Consider the following 19,006-nt stretch of genomic DNA (forward strand, 5'->3'; position numbering starts at 1 on the left):
CATCATATTCATAACAAATCAGTAATACATATACAGTCGCCATCTAGTTCACAACAATAGAACCAGTCTCAACAATAGTACACAGGCTTTCGGATTTCAACCAAAGATTAACTCGCGATATGACCAGAGATATTATTAAAGCGAGGGGGGGGGGGGAAGAAAAAACTGGAAAAGGTGTAATAGGCGGCTTTGGAGATTTGACATAAGAAGGCGGCATTAGCTGTGTAACTTGTCATATAATGTATTTCCTTGGAAATAGTGAAACAATTTTTACAGATTGGAATATTTTCTCTGTATACGTATTACATTATACAATAAAAAATACAAAAAAATGTAGTTCACTTTGATATCTTAGACGTTGCCTTTGGTACACAATGGGAAGTAGGTCTGTGTTATTCCAAAATGATGATTAATGAAAACATGTAATCCGAACAGGGGAAACGGGAGTATCCCGCGAAAACTGTTCCAAACAGTGTTTTTGTTCACTACAAATTCCACTTGGACTCACAGGATTTGCACGAAGAAACTTTCCCAACCTTGCAATCGAAACAGGAGTCCGTCTGTTGTCTGTCGTGTTTGTGAGGGAAACATCGCTCCGCGCCGCGCCGGCTGCCCCCACACGGGCTAGCATTGTATTTCCTCGTTGCTGGACCTGCAGTCTGCAGGAAGAGAACGCTAGCGAGGAGGCGGGCTGCCCGGACAACTTGACTTTTACCTTCACTACCCCACGCGCGATATTCAACTCCTGCCTGTACTAATAAGGACATCATTCCTGACTCTGTAACTCGTCCATCTCTAAAGGCTTTCTTGGGACTGTTTACACCTTCACATGTTTTGTTATATGCGGTAGTGTAATGACCTTGCGGCATATGTGCTCTGTTCGGAATCCGGATAGATTACTTGCTATCAGAACATTTTCTTTTGCGGGGTACCGTTAGCTGACGGAACTATCATCATCATCATCATCATCATCATCATCATCATCATCATCATTCCCGTATTTACGCCTGAGCCAGGGTGGCAAGTTCGCAGGAGCGGAAAAAAAATTTGAAAACAGAAAAAAAAGTCGAGCTGAAAATAAATTTTCTGTATTTTCCTACTTCGGAAAAGACTGTTTTAGACAGTAGCATAAGTTAAATTGTTGTTGCATGTCATTTTTTTTGTAGTTAGACTGCTTAATGTCTAAGATTTGCATAGTTAGTTGGTGGAGGCGAGAACAATTTTTTCCGGGTTCTGGGCGTAGCACTATTTAAATGCGGGGCTTATTATTATTATTATTATTATTATTATTATTATTATTATTATTATTATTGTTTAGTCAACTGTCCGCAGACAGATTTCGACCTCATACGTAACACCAAAATGACATTCATGAAGCAACTAAGCCAGGAGACGAGATAAGGTGGCCAGTTCCTTTCCCCCTCCATTGCATACATCGCTGACTATAGTCCCGTCGCTCTAATTTCCGGCAGCCAATCGCGTTGCAGGTCGGCTACATTTAAACGTGTGCGTCTTGTGATTCGCTTATGAAGACGTTATTCATTTCTTAAGGCTCGATAAATACTTAATATAATCGCCCGCCATTTTGGTTCTTTCGTTGGCGCTCGCAGAAAGCACACGAAGACGTTACTTGCCGCTCAATTTTTTGCTGAATTACAGTGCGTTTGATTTATTAGCATAGGAACTACGACATGATAATGTTTAACGGTGTGGAAAATAGATTCCTCGTATGGTAGCTCGGCAACGAAAGAACAAAAATGGCGAACGATACTACCTACCTAGACTTTATAGAGCCTTCACTTCCTAAGACGTAAGCAAAGAGGAGGAGTCACGCCGGGAATAACAAAAATGGCGAACGATACTACCTACCTAGACTTTATAGAGCCTTCACTTCCTAAGACGTAAGCAAAGAGGAGGAGTCACGCCGCGACTATAGTAACATAATACACTAACCAGATGATATTATTATTATTATTATTATTATTATTATTATTATTATAATTATTATTATTATTATGCAGAAACCAAAATATAGAGTATCAAAAACAAATAAAAATGTACCGCTGCTATGGATTCAATCCTCTGGGGTAATAACTAATAATATAAGTAGGTCTAACAAAATTAAACTGATTATGCAGGGTGAACTGTAAATAATGTAATTAATTTTAGGGGGTTATTCTTTGAAATAGTCCAAACAAAAAAGTCCATACAATTTTGCTCGTTTTTGCTTCCTTTCCAAAATAAAAATTATTTTATATGAAGCATTTCATGGCGTATTTTGGGAAAGCCATTGGTTTAATTCTCAATATGCTAGTCAATTTAAGAGCCACGAATCTAGCTCACCAAGTGATCCGTTAGGACTTTAACGTAGGCACAAAAAGCCTCATATTGTGATGTTTTTGCCAGTTGATAATTTATTACATAGTTTCGAGCTGTACCCATTTTTTTTCTGTATATGGATAGTTTTTCTTCTGCGGATTTAATTTTAGTTCAGTGTGTCCTTCTCTGTATTCAGTCGTTCTTCGGAGAAATCTCATTGTTATAGATTTAATGAATCTCTATCTGTATCGGAATATCCGAGCATCGCTATCAAATAATAGAGTCGGAAGTCAAGCGATTCATGTTTTCAGCATTCAGAATTTACGTAAAATTTGTGAAAATTCCGTAACGTTTCACTCGAGTCATTCCAATATTAATGTGTGCGAATGCATACTAAAGAGTATATATGAATATATGAATTAATTTGTATAAGAATTTTATGTAATGCAAGTCTACTTCTGAGTGAGTTAATTTTCATGTTGTTTTTATTATACTGCTGCGATCTTAAACACTACATTGTTAGTTTGGAAGGGATGAACGTAGTAGACCTATTCTTGGAATGTTCATAAGATATTTAACGAAATCGAAATCTAGGTGACCTGTTGCTTTTCATTTGGTATTTTGTTATCTGCATATAAGAAATAATAAGTTACAGTCAACCATATCTCTCTGGGTGAAGAGATTTTCCTTTAAGCTATACGGAGCCTATGGTGGGCATAATGTGTCCTGCAGCATGCAGAATATTAACATAAAACTTGAAGTATAAATTCTGTACAACATACTAATTTTTCTCTCTGTTGAAATACTTGAATGCTGCTCATAAATATAGAAACAAAGTGGGATATAAATTTTTCTCTTTCTCCTTTCAGTATAGACTAGTGATTAGGTATTATACACCAAATTATACATATCAGTATTTTTATTTACAAACATAATTATTTACTTACATACAAATGGCTTTTAAGGAACCCGGAGGTTCATTGCCGCCCTCACATAAGCCCGCCATCAATCCCTATCCTGTACAAGATTAATCCAGTCTCTGTCATCATATCCCACCTCTCCCAAATCCATTTTAATATTATCCACCCATCTACGTCTCGGCCTTCCCAAAGGTATTTTTCCCTCCGGCCTCCCAACTAACAATCTAAATGCATTTCTGGATTCGTCCATACGTGCTACATGCCCCGCCCATCTCAAACGTCTGGATTTAATATTCCTAATTATGTCAGGTGAAGAATACAATGCAGTTCTGCTTGTACATAATTATTAAACATCATATTTAATTTAATTACGTATGTATTATATCGCCATATTCTCCACTTTTGTTGGAGACCAGAGGTAAAATTCCGGTCAGTCTACGTGAAATTTACGATGGACAAGAACGGTGTTAGAATCTCTCCGAAATATTGTTTTCTTGTGTTATCATTTTATCATTTCTCCATAAATCACACTAACAGTCTTTTCACATGTGCAATAACTGTAGGAATCTTCTGTATCTTTCCACTTATGTCCTAACCGTCAGTTTTAACGCCTGAATGTTAGGGTACCATTATGAAAGAGGAAAGTCATATCTCCAGATGCATGACAAATAATAGGAAAGTAGTTCTCATGCTCTGTTTATACTTCGAATAATATTTGAAGCAAATTAAATGTTCTCTATTGTATTGTATTGTATTGTATTGTATTGTATTGTATTGTATTGTATTGTATTGTATTGTATTTATTTAAATTCCACGGTATTCGTACATCGCTTCACAGCTAGAATATGGAACATGTCGAAAAAATCTTAATAGTACTAGTTCAGTCTAGTTGAAATATATACAGAAGAGTTTTACAATATAGTCTACTAGTACAACACAAAGGTTTAGTATCAATACTTAATACAAGACAGAAATATTCATGAAGCGTTATAGACATATGCTTTTAAATGGCGGTATTTTATCGTGTACTTCACATAACATAGTGATATGAACGTGCAAAAATAAGATGGTGCGCGGGATTGAAATAGAAATAGAAATTTCATTTCTTTGTTTTCATAAACTAATTTATTAATTTTTAAACACTTGTATCACGAATATCATTCTGTTGTTACAGATTCTACAGAATCTCGGCAAGGTAGACCGGACGGCTGATGACATATTCGACGAGCACCTCTCAAATTTCACAAGACAGCAAAATGCTGCAAATAGGCTGCAGAAGGAATTCAACAATTATATCAGATGTATACGAGGTAAGATTTTGAACATTTCATTCATTCATAGTATTCTGCCCAAGAGCAGGTCTTTCACTGCAAACCTAGCTTTCTCCAATCTTTCCTATTTTCCGCCATCCTCTTAGTCTCCGCATATGATCCATGTATCTTAATTTTGTCTGTCACGTGATTTCTTCTGCCCTGAACTTTTCTTCCGTTCACCATTCCTTCCAGTGCGTCCTTCAACAGTCAATTCCTTTTTAGCCAGTGGCCCGGGAAATTTATTTTTCTCTTCCTGATCAGTTTTAGCATTATTCTTTCTTCGCCCACTCTTTCTAGCACAGCTTCATTTTCTTTCTCTTCACTTCGACGTAGTGTCATTGTTTCTGCCCCATACAATGCCACATTCCACACAGAGCACTTCATTAGTCTCTTCCTTAGTTCTTTTTCCAGAATTCCATAGTAGAGATGGTCCTTTTTCTATTAAAAGCTTTTTAACATTGAACATTGCTGTTCTCCTTTTAACTTCCTGTCAGCAGCTCATGTTACTACGTATAGTATTTAGTAGTATTTATTGTTAATAGTTCACAAAAGTACATAAACTTAATAATTTAAAATTGATCTATATACGAATAGTAATTAAACATAATAAATATACAGTTTAATAACTAATTTTTCTATCATACCTATGTAATTTGTGTTGGTTCAAACTTGCACTTAGTTACTACTTATAGTATACCCTAATTGTGAAAAGTAAATTATAGTTCAGTCAATTTAAGTTTAGTCCAGTATTGTATTAGTTTGTTTATTTCATTTTGCAAACAACTCTTAAGTGAATGTGCGGAATTATTAATAGATGTTTAGGTTAGATTTTCGTGTATATTCAAATAACTATATACTGTAAAGGGACAATAGACATCCTTCATTATATTCTTTAATATAGGCTTTAGTTTCAAGTTAAAAATGTTCTGTTTGTGACGAGATGATTCTGTGAATTTTAATGCATATTTTATTTATTTGTTTATTTATGTTAATTATTTAACCCCTATTTCCCTATACGTGAAACAGATGTAAGCTATTGCAAAATGCATTTTGGCTACTTTTCTCTTCAGTTCATTTTGTAATAATAATAATAATAATTTTCTTTCCTTACAAATTTTATCTATACTAATAATAAATCTGCAGCCGAAATTTTTCTGGTAATTTTCGATTTTCCAAAAATAATTGCTCCTAACATATATAATTAACCACCCTGAAACCGAAAATCGCTTTTTTGAAATTTTTGTTTGTATGTCTGTCTGTATGTTTGTTACCTTTTCACGCGAAAATGGCTGAACGGATTTCGATGAAAATTGGAATATAAATTAAGTTCGTTGTAACTTAGATTTTAGGCTATATGGCATTCAAAATACATTATTTAAAAGGGGGGTTATAAGGGGGCCTGAATTAAATAAATCGAAATATCTCGCTTATTATTGATTTTTGTGAAAAATGTTACATAACAACAGTTTCTTTAAAAATAATTTGCGATAAGTTTTAGTCCATGAAAAATTTTGATAGGACTGATATTTAATGAGATAAATGAGTTTTAAAATTAAAATAACTACCATCTAAGGCCGTGTAATGAATTAAAAAACAAATGACTTCGTCTATAAGGGGCCTTGGACAGCAACAATCGAAAGCTATGAAAGATAGCCTATAGAGAATGTTTCTGTGTCTGTATGAAGTAATATCGGAAGCTAAATTAACCGATTTGTATAATTAATTATTATTTCACCATTGGAAAGTGTAGTTTCTCTAGATGGACATAATTCTATAATGTTATTACAGTAACTTCTGATATAATATAATATAATATAATATAATATAATATAATATAATATAATATAATATAATATAATATAATATAATATAATATAATATAATTTAAGTTATTTGAAGGGTTCACAACCATAGTGGGCCAAGCGCCATTTACTGAATACGTAGAAAATAAGGGTTAAAATTAAGTTATTACCATAATTCAATGGAAACCTATAACAAGTAAAATAAAATATAGACATTAAATCTAAATGATGTCAATCTTCATTAAACTGTGATTGCATGTAATAAAAATTAAGAAACAGGTTAAAGGAATTGTCATTGCACCAAATGAGTGTCCCTGGACCAAAATGATCGCATTTTAATTATTTGGATGCAATTTAAATTAAATAACATATTAAACGATTTATCCTATCAAACACGAATCTTCCCTGGATCAAATGTCCTATTTTAATTATGTAATTACTTTATATTTATTTCTAACGGGTGCAGCTGAGCGCACGGGTACAGCTAGTGAATAATAAATTTAGACGAATTTTCATTCAAGATGATATTGGCTTGATGCAAAAGTTCGTTGCGTTTTTTTTTTCTGTGACAAAAGTTTTTATTTGAGATGAATAGGAGACAGAAATTAATCAGTAATTTTTATTCTCCTACATTATCTATGACTCTCTGCCAACTCGGGGTAGTTTTTCTATTCCTCATCTGAAGAAATCTGCTGATTGGAGTTAAAGAAGTCGTCAAGTTTCTGAAGCATCTTCGTTATTTCGAGAATGCCCGAGAAATTCAACAGAGGATCCCTACAGTCGAAGAAGAATGTCAACATGACTTTACCGGAACTTGTGTATATATCACTTTGGACTTTTTCGGCGAGGGAAAATCCATGTGTTTCCATTGTTGGCTCTGCTAATTTGTCATCATTTGTAGGGTCACTAGTTTTAGGTTGAACATCATCACCATTACCTGCAATAATAGCAGCTGTACCAACACTAACACTATTATTCATAGTATTAACAGGTTCTTCATTATTACTAATACGTTTATTTCTACTTTGTTCTATACTTAAAAAAAAAAAAAAAAAAAAAAAAAACGAATATCTCGCGAACTCATTATCACGTAATAAGCACTGAATGAACTCTCTCTAGAAAACGTTTCAGGTTCGTTCCAGTTCTTCTATAAGAAAAACAAATCGTATCATAGGCGTCAACTTAGAGCAGCGTTTCTAAAACTTTTTTGAAGTGGGGACCACTTTTTTAAGTCAGAACAGTTCCGCGGACCACCTTACTCTTGTTCCCTTCGAAAATAAATTTATAATTTTTGTAGCGTATTTTAATACCAGTATAGCCTATTTATATTTTAAAACAGAATTTATTAATTAAAATTGATTTTATATTACTATTGACTAATTAAGTTAATGTTAATAGAAAAAATTCATTTTCGTTTTTTTTAATAAATCAAGGCTATTAGAGTTTGGATAATCTTTAACTTATTAACTAAACAAAATAAATGTTGGTACTTATATTAATGAGATGGGTTAGCCTGCCGATTTTTGCATAGTTATTCTATAGTTGGACGTATGCTGATAAGATTAAGTCGGAGATCGTCACATAGATCGAGTCGATTTCGGTACCCTACTTTGTTTTTATTACAGTTAGTGATGAAAACTCTTTCTCACACAGATACATAAAAGCAAACTGAATTTAATCCCTAAAACACCATTGTACAGTTCACTATATTCTCTTTTCACTTGTGATAAAGTCCAGAAATTAACCATACTTTCCCGCTTGGAATTTCATTTTAAGTCCGATGTCATTCGAGAGTTCAATTAACTGTTCTCTTTCACTCAATCAAAGTTTGTTATTTTCAATATCGCAATGAAAGGGGTCACAAACCCATGAAAATTCGTCATATTTACTTGGAAAATAAGTTTAAAATTATGATCTTAAGAGTTTCGAGATGCGAACATAAGTCATTGCATAATTCTTTTCCAATAACGAAATCATTTTCAACCAAAAAAGGCTCTAGGGTTGGAAATAGTGAAAAAAATCCTCTGTTTTACAGAACTGATCCACAAACCAAGTTTTCTCTCGAACACTATTTTCTCATGCGCATTGAGAACAGTCAAAGAATTACCTTGTAGAGAGAGATTTAGTTCGTTTAGTTTTGAGAATACATCTGGAAGATATGCCATTGTACTTAGCCACTTGTCATCAGCTGATGTGCAGGAAAAGATGGCGAGAAACACCACGTTCATAGTGCTTTAAATCCCACTTTTGTTGCTGAGAGTAGAGTGAGAAGTCGATAAGACAGGTAGGGTAATAAATTTCATAAAATGTCAGTACTGGGAGAAAAAGTGAAAGGTGACTGCCTTGTGTCATTTCCAAACTCTGAGATTTTCAACTATAGTGTGATATGCAATTCGTTTGAATTTTATTTTTTCTTCTGTCCTTTTTGAAGGACCACAAGGGCAGACCACAGGTGGTCCGCGGACCATAGTTTGAGAAACGCTGACTTAGAGCATGCTTCGTCACTGTGTCATGCTTTAAATTTTATCATTTTATCAGGGTATGCTAAGCATGCCTGTAAAAATAACAGGACGTAAAAGAATACATTACATCATGTCTTGTACAGATACGAAGCTATAGTCATGACTAGTGTTCGGATTTCATTCACCAAAACTTTGAAAACAGAATATAGCTGGATTTTGATATAATGAGCGCTGAGTGGACACTTCAACTAGGATATCTAACAAACAGTCATCGTGCTTATTTGAGTGAGCATCGCAGAAGTTTCTCGTTTGATTCATTCAGAATATATATTGTTATTTATTGTAATAGAGATCCATGAACTAGTTACTAGTTTTGTTCCTATTGGACGAAGTAAAGTAAAGTAAATAAATAAACGAACAAACAAATAAATAAATAAATAAAAATAATCTATGTACTCTATTTGTTTTCTGTTTTTTAGTAGTTAGTGAACCAGTGACTAGTTTTCTTATATATACAAGTGTTGATGTACCGGTATGTAATTTATGTATCCTACTTATTTTGTATTTTTTCTAAACCATTGAACCAAGGACTAGTTTTGTTATACATAGAAGCATTATTTTATATATTTTTCGACCTTTTTTTAAAGTAACATATTAAGTTTTTCTTTTAAGTTCGACATAAAGTTCTGCAAAATAATGTTATATGTACTACAAAAGGAAACTGCGTTTTATTGCCCTGCAAGGTTATTTGCATGACTGTATCTGTAGGAAAGCGAGCAGTGCCTCAGCAACTGGTTGCGAATATGTTTGATTATATTTCTTTTAAGTTAAGTATACTTGCTTAGCAGTTAACAGTAGCGAGTAGGGTAATGAAATCCGAACGTTAAACATGACAACCCTTCTAGCCGGACAATTATTAGTTTACTCTTGGTGCAACAGATAGCACATGTGTAAAACTCTTCTTGTTACATTGTTACACAATTGGATAATTCCCATTTTATACCTTTCCGAGTAGCAGTAGTAAACAATTGTACCAGAATCACTTGTGCAGTGGTGTTCTAGAAAACCATTTTGTGGGAGCATGCCTAAAGATTTCCGAAGGTAGGTGATAAAGGGCATCCTTGTCGTACTCCTCTCCCTATTTCACTTTCTCCAGACAGTAATTTTATGCTTTATTATCATAGTCTTAATCACATCATGAATTAGGATATTTGTCGTATTGGCCTCATTTCACCTCATTCCTGATGATCCTGTATCCCTTCTATGAATCTAACAATCTGGATGAAGAGCAAAATATTGTAAAATATAAATGTGATGTATTCTTGCAAGCAGTCGTGGGGCAGTATGTAAGAAACTATATGCTGTCAAAGTCATTTGGCTCTTTCCAGGAGTCACTGTTCTACTGAAGGAACTTCAAAATTTTTAAGAGGAAATAGCTAAAATGTAGACGTAACCTAATATGTCTAACATAATGAGGGTGGGAAGTACAGAAGCAGAGCTCTGTATGAGGCCTGACAGTAGCAGGACTGGATCATCTTGAAAATGTTGACCACACTATACAGTTACATGTGGGTAGCACAATCCTCGCTAGTTCTGGGTATCCATCGTATGGACTGTGTGAGTGATGACTTCAGTGATAAGTTGGTAACTGAACCTCGACTCTGTAAGAAGTATAGGAAAGTGTGAACACCACGTCACCATACCCAAAGATGTGATCACTTCAAAACTCCAGAAAAGATAAAAAACGGTTGTTAGATCGTTGTGTAGGTCCATAACCCATTTCTTTTAGACTTCATATTGACATTTATTTGTTGACTTAGAAAATCACGGAAAATTATAGGAAGGGCGAGTGTCTCAATTTAGGAGACAAGCTAATTGGCTGTTTGATTGACTCTAAGAAATGTTGAAGGATGAGTGGAATGGAGAAAAATTCTCTCTGGCACTAGGATTTGAACCCAGGTTTTAAGCTCTACATGCTGATGCTCTATCTACTAAGCCACACCGGATTCCCATCCCGATGTCTGATCGAATCCTCTCAGTTTAAGTTCCACATCTTGGGTTCCCTCTAGTGGCCTACCCTCATGCACTGCATCATAGATGTATGACAATTGCACAATGTCCACACATGTGCAGAGGTGCACTTGTTATGAGTGACTAAGTGGCCAGGATCCGATGGAGTAAGTGCTGTCTTAAATCACTAAGTGATTATTTTTTGCATATCATATATTATTACGATGTACCAAAGTACATATGATATTTCCGTGCAGAAATTCTGCGTCATCATATGATGAAGGATGAGTGGAACAGAGATAAATTCTCTCTGGCACTGGGATTTGAACCCAGGTTTTCAGTTCTATGTGGACATTGTGCCACTGTCATACATCTATGACGCAGTGCATGAGGGTAGGCCACTAGAGGGAACCCAAGAGGTGGAACTTAAACTGAGAGTATTTGATCCAACATCAGGATGGGAATCCGATGTGGCTTAGTGGATAGAGCGTCAGCACATAGAACTGAAAACCCGAGTTCAAATCCTGGTGGCAGAGAGAATTTTTCTCCGTTCCACTCATCCATCATATGATGACGCGGAATTTCTGCACGGAAATATCATATGTACTTCGGTACATCGTAATAATATCTAATAAATGTGCTCACACAATCAGTCCTGATATGGGGAAGGATGCTTATTGCTAACCAGGGTACTAGGTGGCAAGAGGTGTTGTAGAGAGAGGCTGGGAGTGTGTGTGAATGCTATCCATGATCGCATATTTAGGATTCATCTATTGATAGCAACATTCGTCATGCTCGGTGTTGAGCATGCCAGTTATCCAGTTATCCTAATTCAGCCCCATCATTCTGGGAGTGGATTTGGGGTTTAATAAAGTTTAGTGAAGCATAGCTTGTGTTCACCTTGGGGTTTTTGAAGTGGATGCGTAGGGCTATGATTGAAATGAGACTTGAGCAAATGATACTGCTTGTCACCCGCCATTCTGAACTGCTTGTCACTCGTCATTCTGGGTGCTGAATTCTAGACTGCCAGTGGCAGAGTTCAGTCTCATCAACCCACATTGAAAATAGATAAGGGAAAGGGATAAGCAATCTTGGTCAGATGATTTGGGAGATCTAATTTTATATACTATCATACTGTTTTTGTCTGATATTTTCGTTATTTAAAAAATAAATTTTTATTTTTTATTTATGCTTTTGTTTTTATATAAATTACTATTCAGAATATTCAGACGTGACTAATAGAACTATGCCAAAGTAGTGGACCAATGAATAAATCCATTAACCATAGAAAGTACAATACATTTTTAGATTTATTCTGAACAGATAAAAATATCATTAAAATTATAAAATAATTATCTCGTTATCTTTGTTCATACTGTATTTATGAAGTTACCAAAGTGGACTGTACTCTGCATTGTTAACCAATTGAAATACTGTAATTAAAAATTATAAACATGAGATTCAATAACATAATTGAATGACTTTTAAATTTCTTCACAACTAATTGTTTTTAATATTGCAGCATTGTAATTTGATCATTGTTTCTTTACAGCGGCACAGGCAGCAAGCAAGACGCTAATGGACTCCCTAAATGAAATATATGAGAGTAATTGGGTTGGCCATGATCTTCTTTACGTACAAGCGCAGAATATCGAGATGTTGTGGCAAGATTTCAGCCACAAACTTGGTGACCAGGTTCTCATCCCACTCAACACATATCAGAGTCAGTTTCCAGAAATGAGGGTATGTGTAATTGAGTAGGCATACACATTTGTTTTTCTCCCAGTAGAGATCCATGAGTTAGTACTTATAATAAGTAAATAAAGCATATAGTATGCCTACTTTATACAATTTAAGATTTTTATGCTTAATTACCAAATTCGGACAGACGCAAATCATACATATAGAAATTTACTAGGACATCTGAGAAAGATAAAAAGAGAAACAGAAACAGACTTGCTTGTGCGCGTATGAAAATGACGTTTTTTAAAGTCATCATACTTGCAGAATAAAGTAAGAGATATAGTAGTTGTTAAGTTGCTAATTTTACATGTAATTAATTATATTTAATTTGTGAAATCCACTTCAACGCAGTTTCAGGATCTATAAACTCACACAAAAATTAGATTTAATTCTAAGTTATAGTTGTATTTATGTCTCAGTAACAATATTATTTAAATGAAGTACTTAAAATGAGCCACTTACTTCTTGATACAAGTTTTGCCATGCCCCATCATTGACCATCTCACCCATGAAAAAATTGCAGGACATGGCTGGGAGATAGATAAAATATTATTGTACTACCAGATCGAAAATCACATTGTGTAATTTCTTACATGTGGTTAAGTTACAGTTATGCTTCACCTCATTTTAGTCACTCTTTTAGAAACTGTTTGGATAACTCATTCCCAAATACTATAAATGGATTGGTCATGGAGGACCCATTGTCTGGTCCATACACTTCCTGTACTAGGCTACACTCTTTATCTTTACTTGTGGGATAATCTTAAATATATTATTTATAGCACCATTCGAGAACACTAAAATACTTCGACAGTGTGTTGAAAAAGGTTGCCACCAAATTCGACAGAGGCTCTATCAACTGGTATGGTTATCTAGCGTCTGAATGAGATGAAGGTGTTGATGCCAGTGAAATGAGTCCAAGGTCCAATGCCGAAAGTTACCTAGTATTTGTTCTTAATGGATTGAGGTAAAACTCCGGAAAAACCTCAACCATGTAACCAAGCAGGATTTGAACATAGGCCCGCTCGTTTCACAGTCAGGCATGCTAACCGTTATTTCATAGCATTGGACGACAGAAGCTTTGAATTTTTGAACAGATAAGGAAGGCTAAGGTGAAGCATTCCAGAATTAGTATTGAGGTGAAAGGAGCTCATTTATGGAGACTTCTATTAAAGAAAAGAATATTGTTGTTGAAATAAGAAACAAATTGTAGTTTGAAATTTAAGCAATTATTTCAGATACAATTTTTATCACATTTTAAAATTGTTTTTGTCCTGAAACCGTCCCCAATGTGTTCACATGTTGTGTTTCTGTATTTTTTTTTTCTAGTTTTGTATTTATTCTGTGTTATACTCATGTGGGTGCCTGTGTGACATAGAGGATAATAAAATGTGTTTGCAGATTTCAACGAAAATACATGTTTCACTGTTTATTTATGTTTTATGAACTGTTTGGTAGGTGTAGGTTTAGGTGGTGTTTCTGCTTTTTGTTTTGTGTTGTTTTTTTAAGTGAATGACAGAATTCTGATGTTATGATAACTCGAACAATAATAAATTAAGGAGAAAGGACTGTCTAAAATTATTTAAGTTAGTGCAATATGGAAAAAGTTTTGAATTATTATATTGTAAGTTTCTGAGCTACAAAATACATGATCAGCCTGTAAATTGCCATTCAGTACTAGCATTTTATAGAGCATGACCTCCATTTGTGACTTACCCGTTATTCTTTATAAGCAAAATAAGTGTATATTTTTAACTTTACTGTAAGAACCTCCAAACTATTACAATTTTAATGTATTGTATGTATATGATCAATTTCCGATTTGTGTATTTAAGAAATTGAAACTTCTGGTCTAGATCTTGTTAATGATGTAGTTATAGAAACATTTTTCGTCATGTTTGCTTTTATAATAAAACAACACTCGAGCATTATACTTATGCAACAAATTAAGTTTGTTCACACACTGTATTTCAAGAACATAAAATATATATTGCAGACGGCAGTACATAAATTTAAAAGTTATTATGAACTGCTTATACTTGATATCATTATTGCTCTGTACGTTTTGTGCTAATAAAAAGAATGAAGGCAGTTTATAGTCTTTCCTAAAAACACAATATTTTACTTAGAAACAAGGTGTCTCCTTTAGGCTGTCATGAAAACTCATGGAGGCCTGAAAGTAGAGCGCCATGCTTTCATGACCTCAGCACTAGAATTAGATACTTTTTACCCCTTGGAAGGATCCAGTACTCAATTTCACAGGAGGCTGAGTGAACTATGGGGCCGTTCTGAAAGTTTGGCAACGAGAAAATTTCTGCCATCAACTTGGATTGAACCTGGACCTATCTACAAACTGAGCTACCTGGCCCACCGTACCAAAAAACGTGTCGTGTGTATGTAGTGTTGAAGAGCTTGATCAGGCCAATGATATCTGTGTTAAAGAATATTTAGATAGCATTTAGAAATTGCAGAGAAATGATCAGCCATTTATGTGAACTATTGATCTCATGGTTTCACGCATAGAATAATGGGAATTTAAGTTGTCAAAATTCTGAGTACAAAATGACAACTTTTTTCCTAATCTTTTTTTTTTTAATCAAATTTTGAGAGCATATTTACTATGTAAAGGACTAACAAAATCCAAATTTTGAACTCCCAAATGTTTTTGGCTTTTGATTTTGTATTTTTTATGTTTTAGAAATATTTCATATCCAGATTTGTAGTAGATCATCTCAATTTTTAAACTTCCTTTTTCACAAGACACAGAGAAACATTTCTATGCATTCATTTTGTGAAATATCTCCTTTATTCACTTTCAATTTTTTTTTTTTTAATTTTGAAGATGTCATTTTTTTCTATAATTCATGATAAAAATATTAATAAAATAAACTAGCAGCATTTATTATAAAACAAATGCATAGAAACATGCAGCTACCTCATAAATACTTGCAGTAAAAATTTCATCCAGATTGATTAATATTTGACATAAAAAATTGGTGTTGAATCAAGAAAAAATAAACTTGGAAAAATGAATTTGAAAGTAAAATGGATATTTATGTAACACATACCTATTAAAATTCTCCTCTGCTACATTAATCTAGGAGCCAACTTTAGAACAAAAAGTTACTAGGTTTGTAATAAAAAATTTGTAAAAAAAGAATTCTTTGATGAAAAAATAATTTTGACAGCTCTTCTTCCTTAATAAAAAAGAAATTTAAAAATATTTGTAATCAGAATTGAGCTAATATCCATTTGTGGTATGAAAATATACATTCTAAAGAAGTGAAATAGTCAATAAAAATATTTTGGAAAATTTTCATTGTATTCAGTGGAGTCTCCCCATAAGAACAATATTCGGTGCAATCTTTAATGGGATATTTTCTCACTGGAAAAACATTGCACTGGTTTAGATTGTGCATGAATTAAAGTCTTTTGTTGTGTAAATATATAATATATATTTGTATCTCCGTTTCTCTCTCTTCATGTCAGAACCTTGCAGCTAATGGTAACAATGTGATCAGTGTCAATGTACTGTACTGTATTCAATTAGGAGAAAAGAGTAACGACAGAGTAATATAAAACCACATATTTTTGCAACACCTACTGCTTTTGTAAATCAAAGTATGGTAAAAATAATAGGCCTAATAATTAAACATTAAAAAATTAATTGATAAATAGTACCTCAAATAACAAATTTCATATCTTCTGTTTCAAGTAAATAAACAATTGTGATTTTTTGCAGAAAAAAGTGGACAAACGAGGTCGAAAGTTAGTGGATTATGACAGCCAACGCCATAACTTCCAGTCACTACAAGGAAATCCGAAAAAACGGGATGAAATCAAGGTTACGAAGGCAAGAGAACAGTTAGAGGAAGCCAAGAGAACATACGAATTGTTGAATTCTGAACTACATGACGAATTGCCAGCATTGTATGATTCAAGAGTGCTTTTCCTTGTAACCAATCTTCAGACATTATTCGCAGCAGAGCAAGTCTTCCATGCAGAAACAGCAAAGGTAATGATTTATGTATCTTCTGTACTTATTAATGTAAATGTTAGCTATGTAATATTGTCACATTAACATTTTTATTACATAAAAATAATGCTCAACAATAACATTCTATGAAAAGACTTCGTCATTCATTACATATTTCGTAAAATATTTAATTTTATACCCATTTAGTTTGTCGTTAACTACTATCGTTATATTTAGCAAGGATAAATAATATTATTGTTGTCTGTAAGGACATTTTGTCTGTATATTTAAGTTGATCTTCGATATTTCATTTTGGTCTTCCAAATATGCTAAAGTATGACATTTTTAAATGAGGACTAATGATTCTTTATGTAATAATGTAATTATTTAAGTGAAGAGATTTACTGTATGTTGAAGTGACTGCAGTTCAGTTTATCGTATCTCATAATTTTCTTAGGGTAAATTGGGATAACTTTTCACCTACTAGTCAGACTTTGTTGCACTTTTCTAACTTTGTTTCAAGTGATTGAGTATTATATCTTTTTTAAATATTTTGTGCAAAATGTAGAAAATGTATGTTGTAAAGAAATGCAGCAAAAGGATGGAATTTTAGTAAGTTAGCTTGAAATAAAAAAATGAGAAAATGGTACAAAATTGTCTTGACTGGTAAAAAGTTATCCCAATTGACTGAATCCCACAGATAATAATAAAGTAAAAGAAATAAACAAAAAACGAGTTAAACTGTCACGTGACAACGAACTGTATTTGTTCAGTTACAATATAATGTATCATGATCACAGCTGTCTTACGATGAAAAGTGTCCATGGACCAAAAATACTAAATAGCCTACTCTCGTTTTCCCCATAGGCTAACTTACTTCTGTATTATAAACAGAAAATAAGTTAAATGAATTTAAACTAAATTTAAAAATAAAATACAGGGTAAATAACCCATTAATTTAGAAAATTAGGTATATTTATAAATTTAAAAATTCTCTATATGTTGTAGACTTCTACTTTAACAGTTGAATATTCTTTATAAACATTTAACACAAGTCATCGTTCTTGTTAGTGGATTATCATTAGTAGAATAGTTAGCAAGCTTTATTAATTAAAAGAATACTCTTTCAACCTCTGTCATATATCAGGCTTTAATTACATATAATGAAAGTTTAATGTGTAACGCTTTTGTATTTTGAAGGCTACCATTGACAATAAGACAATAATAGTCTCGCTGAAAGGCAAGTATTTATGTTAAGACAGTATTATAATAGAGAGCAATGTAACAATGCTGTCTGTACTGTTGTAGCACAGTATTGCCTAGACCTGCTCTAACTAGCTTATTTTTCTTTTTGTTGGGCCACCTTAAGAGCATTATTTTCAAGCCAAGCCTGAGTAGTGACATGAAGGAGAGAGTCAACACTGTGTGTCGCAAACCTCTTAGGAAGGTGTTAAACATACTCAGTGCCTCCTTAAACACCAGACTCAACGTATGTAACAAGTTGTTTGGCATGCTCTGAAACCATCTGTATCAGTGGTTCTCAACATCTAAGGTGATTTGGTATATACAGTTATGAAAAATATTTCAAACAATTCATTTACCAAAATTTACTTTTCAATTATACCGGTACATGTTAAATGTTCTGGCACCATGCTCAATGGTACAATACACATATTCAAAAAGACGTAATTATTATATGAGTCATTCACTATGTAATGATGAATTAAGAACACAAATAATATTTTAATTCGGTGATGGGTACTTGACATCATGTCGTTCACCCAAGCACCTTGACAAACTGAAGCTGTAATCTTTTTTCTGTCAGTATACCATGGGAAGCTAAAAACGATGATTAATGGAGCAATGGTGGAATGCTGGTAGGAAAAATTGGAGTACTCCACAAAAACCTACCACCAAGCACCGTCTTTGTCCACCACAAATTCCCCTTAGATCCACTGGGAACTTGAGTTCCCAACCACTATTATAATAATTATAATCGTAACAGCCCAAGGTCGGGCCCTAGCCTCCTCCAACATCTTCCTCCATTCTTCTCTGTCACGTGCCAGCCTTCTCCAAGCTCCAGTGTTCAAGAATACCATGGTGTCCACTGTCACTGCATCTAACCATCTGTTGCGAGGCCTTCCTACCAGTTTTCCACCGTAGATCTTACCCTCCATAATTCTCTTTGGTATTCTTGATTTTTCCATTTTACTAACATGTTCAGCCCATTCCAATCTTCTCAGTTTTAGGTATGTCACCAAATCTAACTCTTTATATTTCTCATACACCTAGTTGTTATATCGGATCCTCCACTGTGTATTTTCCTGGATTGGGCCAAAAATTCTTCTCAGTACTTTCCTTTCAAACCTGCCCAACATCATTTCTATTTTCTTTGTTAGGATCCATGTTTCACTTGCATAACATAAAATACTTCTTATAACTGTTTTATAAATTTTTAATT

General features: G+C 33.8%; 1 protein-coding gene across 4 annotated transcripts in view; it reads left to right on the forward strand.

The window, feature by feature from the left end:
- The window catches only part of Amph (amphiphysin), a 309,899-nt gene that overhangs the window by 263,104 nt on the left and 27,789 nt on the right, over window positions 1–19,006 (forward strand). For 3 of the 4 annotated variants that reach the window (XM_069830944.1, XM_069830952.1, XM_069830970.1), the window contains exons 2-5: window positions 4,414–4,549; window positions 12,379–12,569; window positions 16,312–16,584; window positions 17,915–18,034. In XM_069830944.1, the coding sequence (XP_069687045.1) occupies window positions 4,414–4,549; window positions 12,379–12,569; window positions 16,312–16,584; window positions 17,915–18,034 (720 nt within the window). The remainder of the gene's footprint in view (window positions 1–4,413; window positions 4,550–12,378; window positions 12,570–16,311; window positions 16,585–17,914; window positions 18,035–19,006) is intronic. The other variant, XM_069830961.1, reaches the window with a different exon arrangement.

The sequence above is a fragment of the Periplaneta americana genome, chromosome 1, assembly GCF_040183065.1.
Source record: "Periplaneta americana isolate PAMFEO1 chromosome 1, P.americana_PAMFEO1_priV1, whole genome shotgun sequence".
Taxonomy (NCBI): Eukaryota; Metazoa; Arthropoda; class Insecta; order Blattodea; family Blattidae; genus Periplaneta; species Periplaneta americana.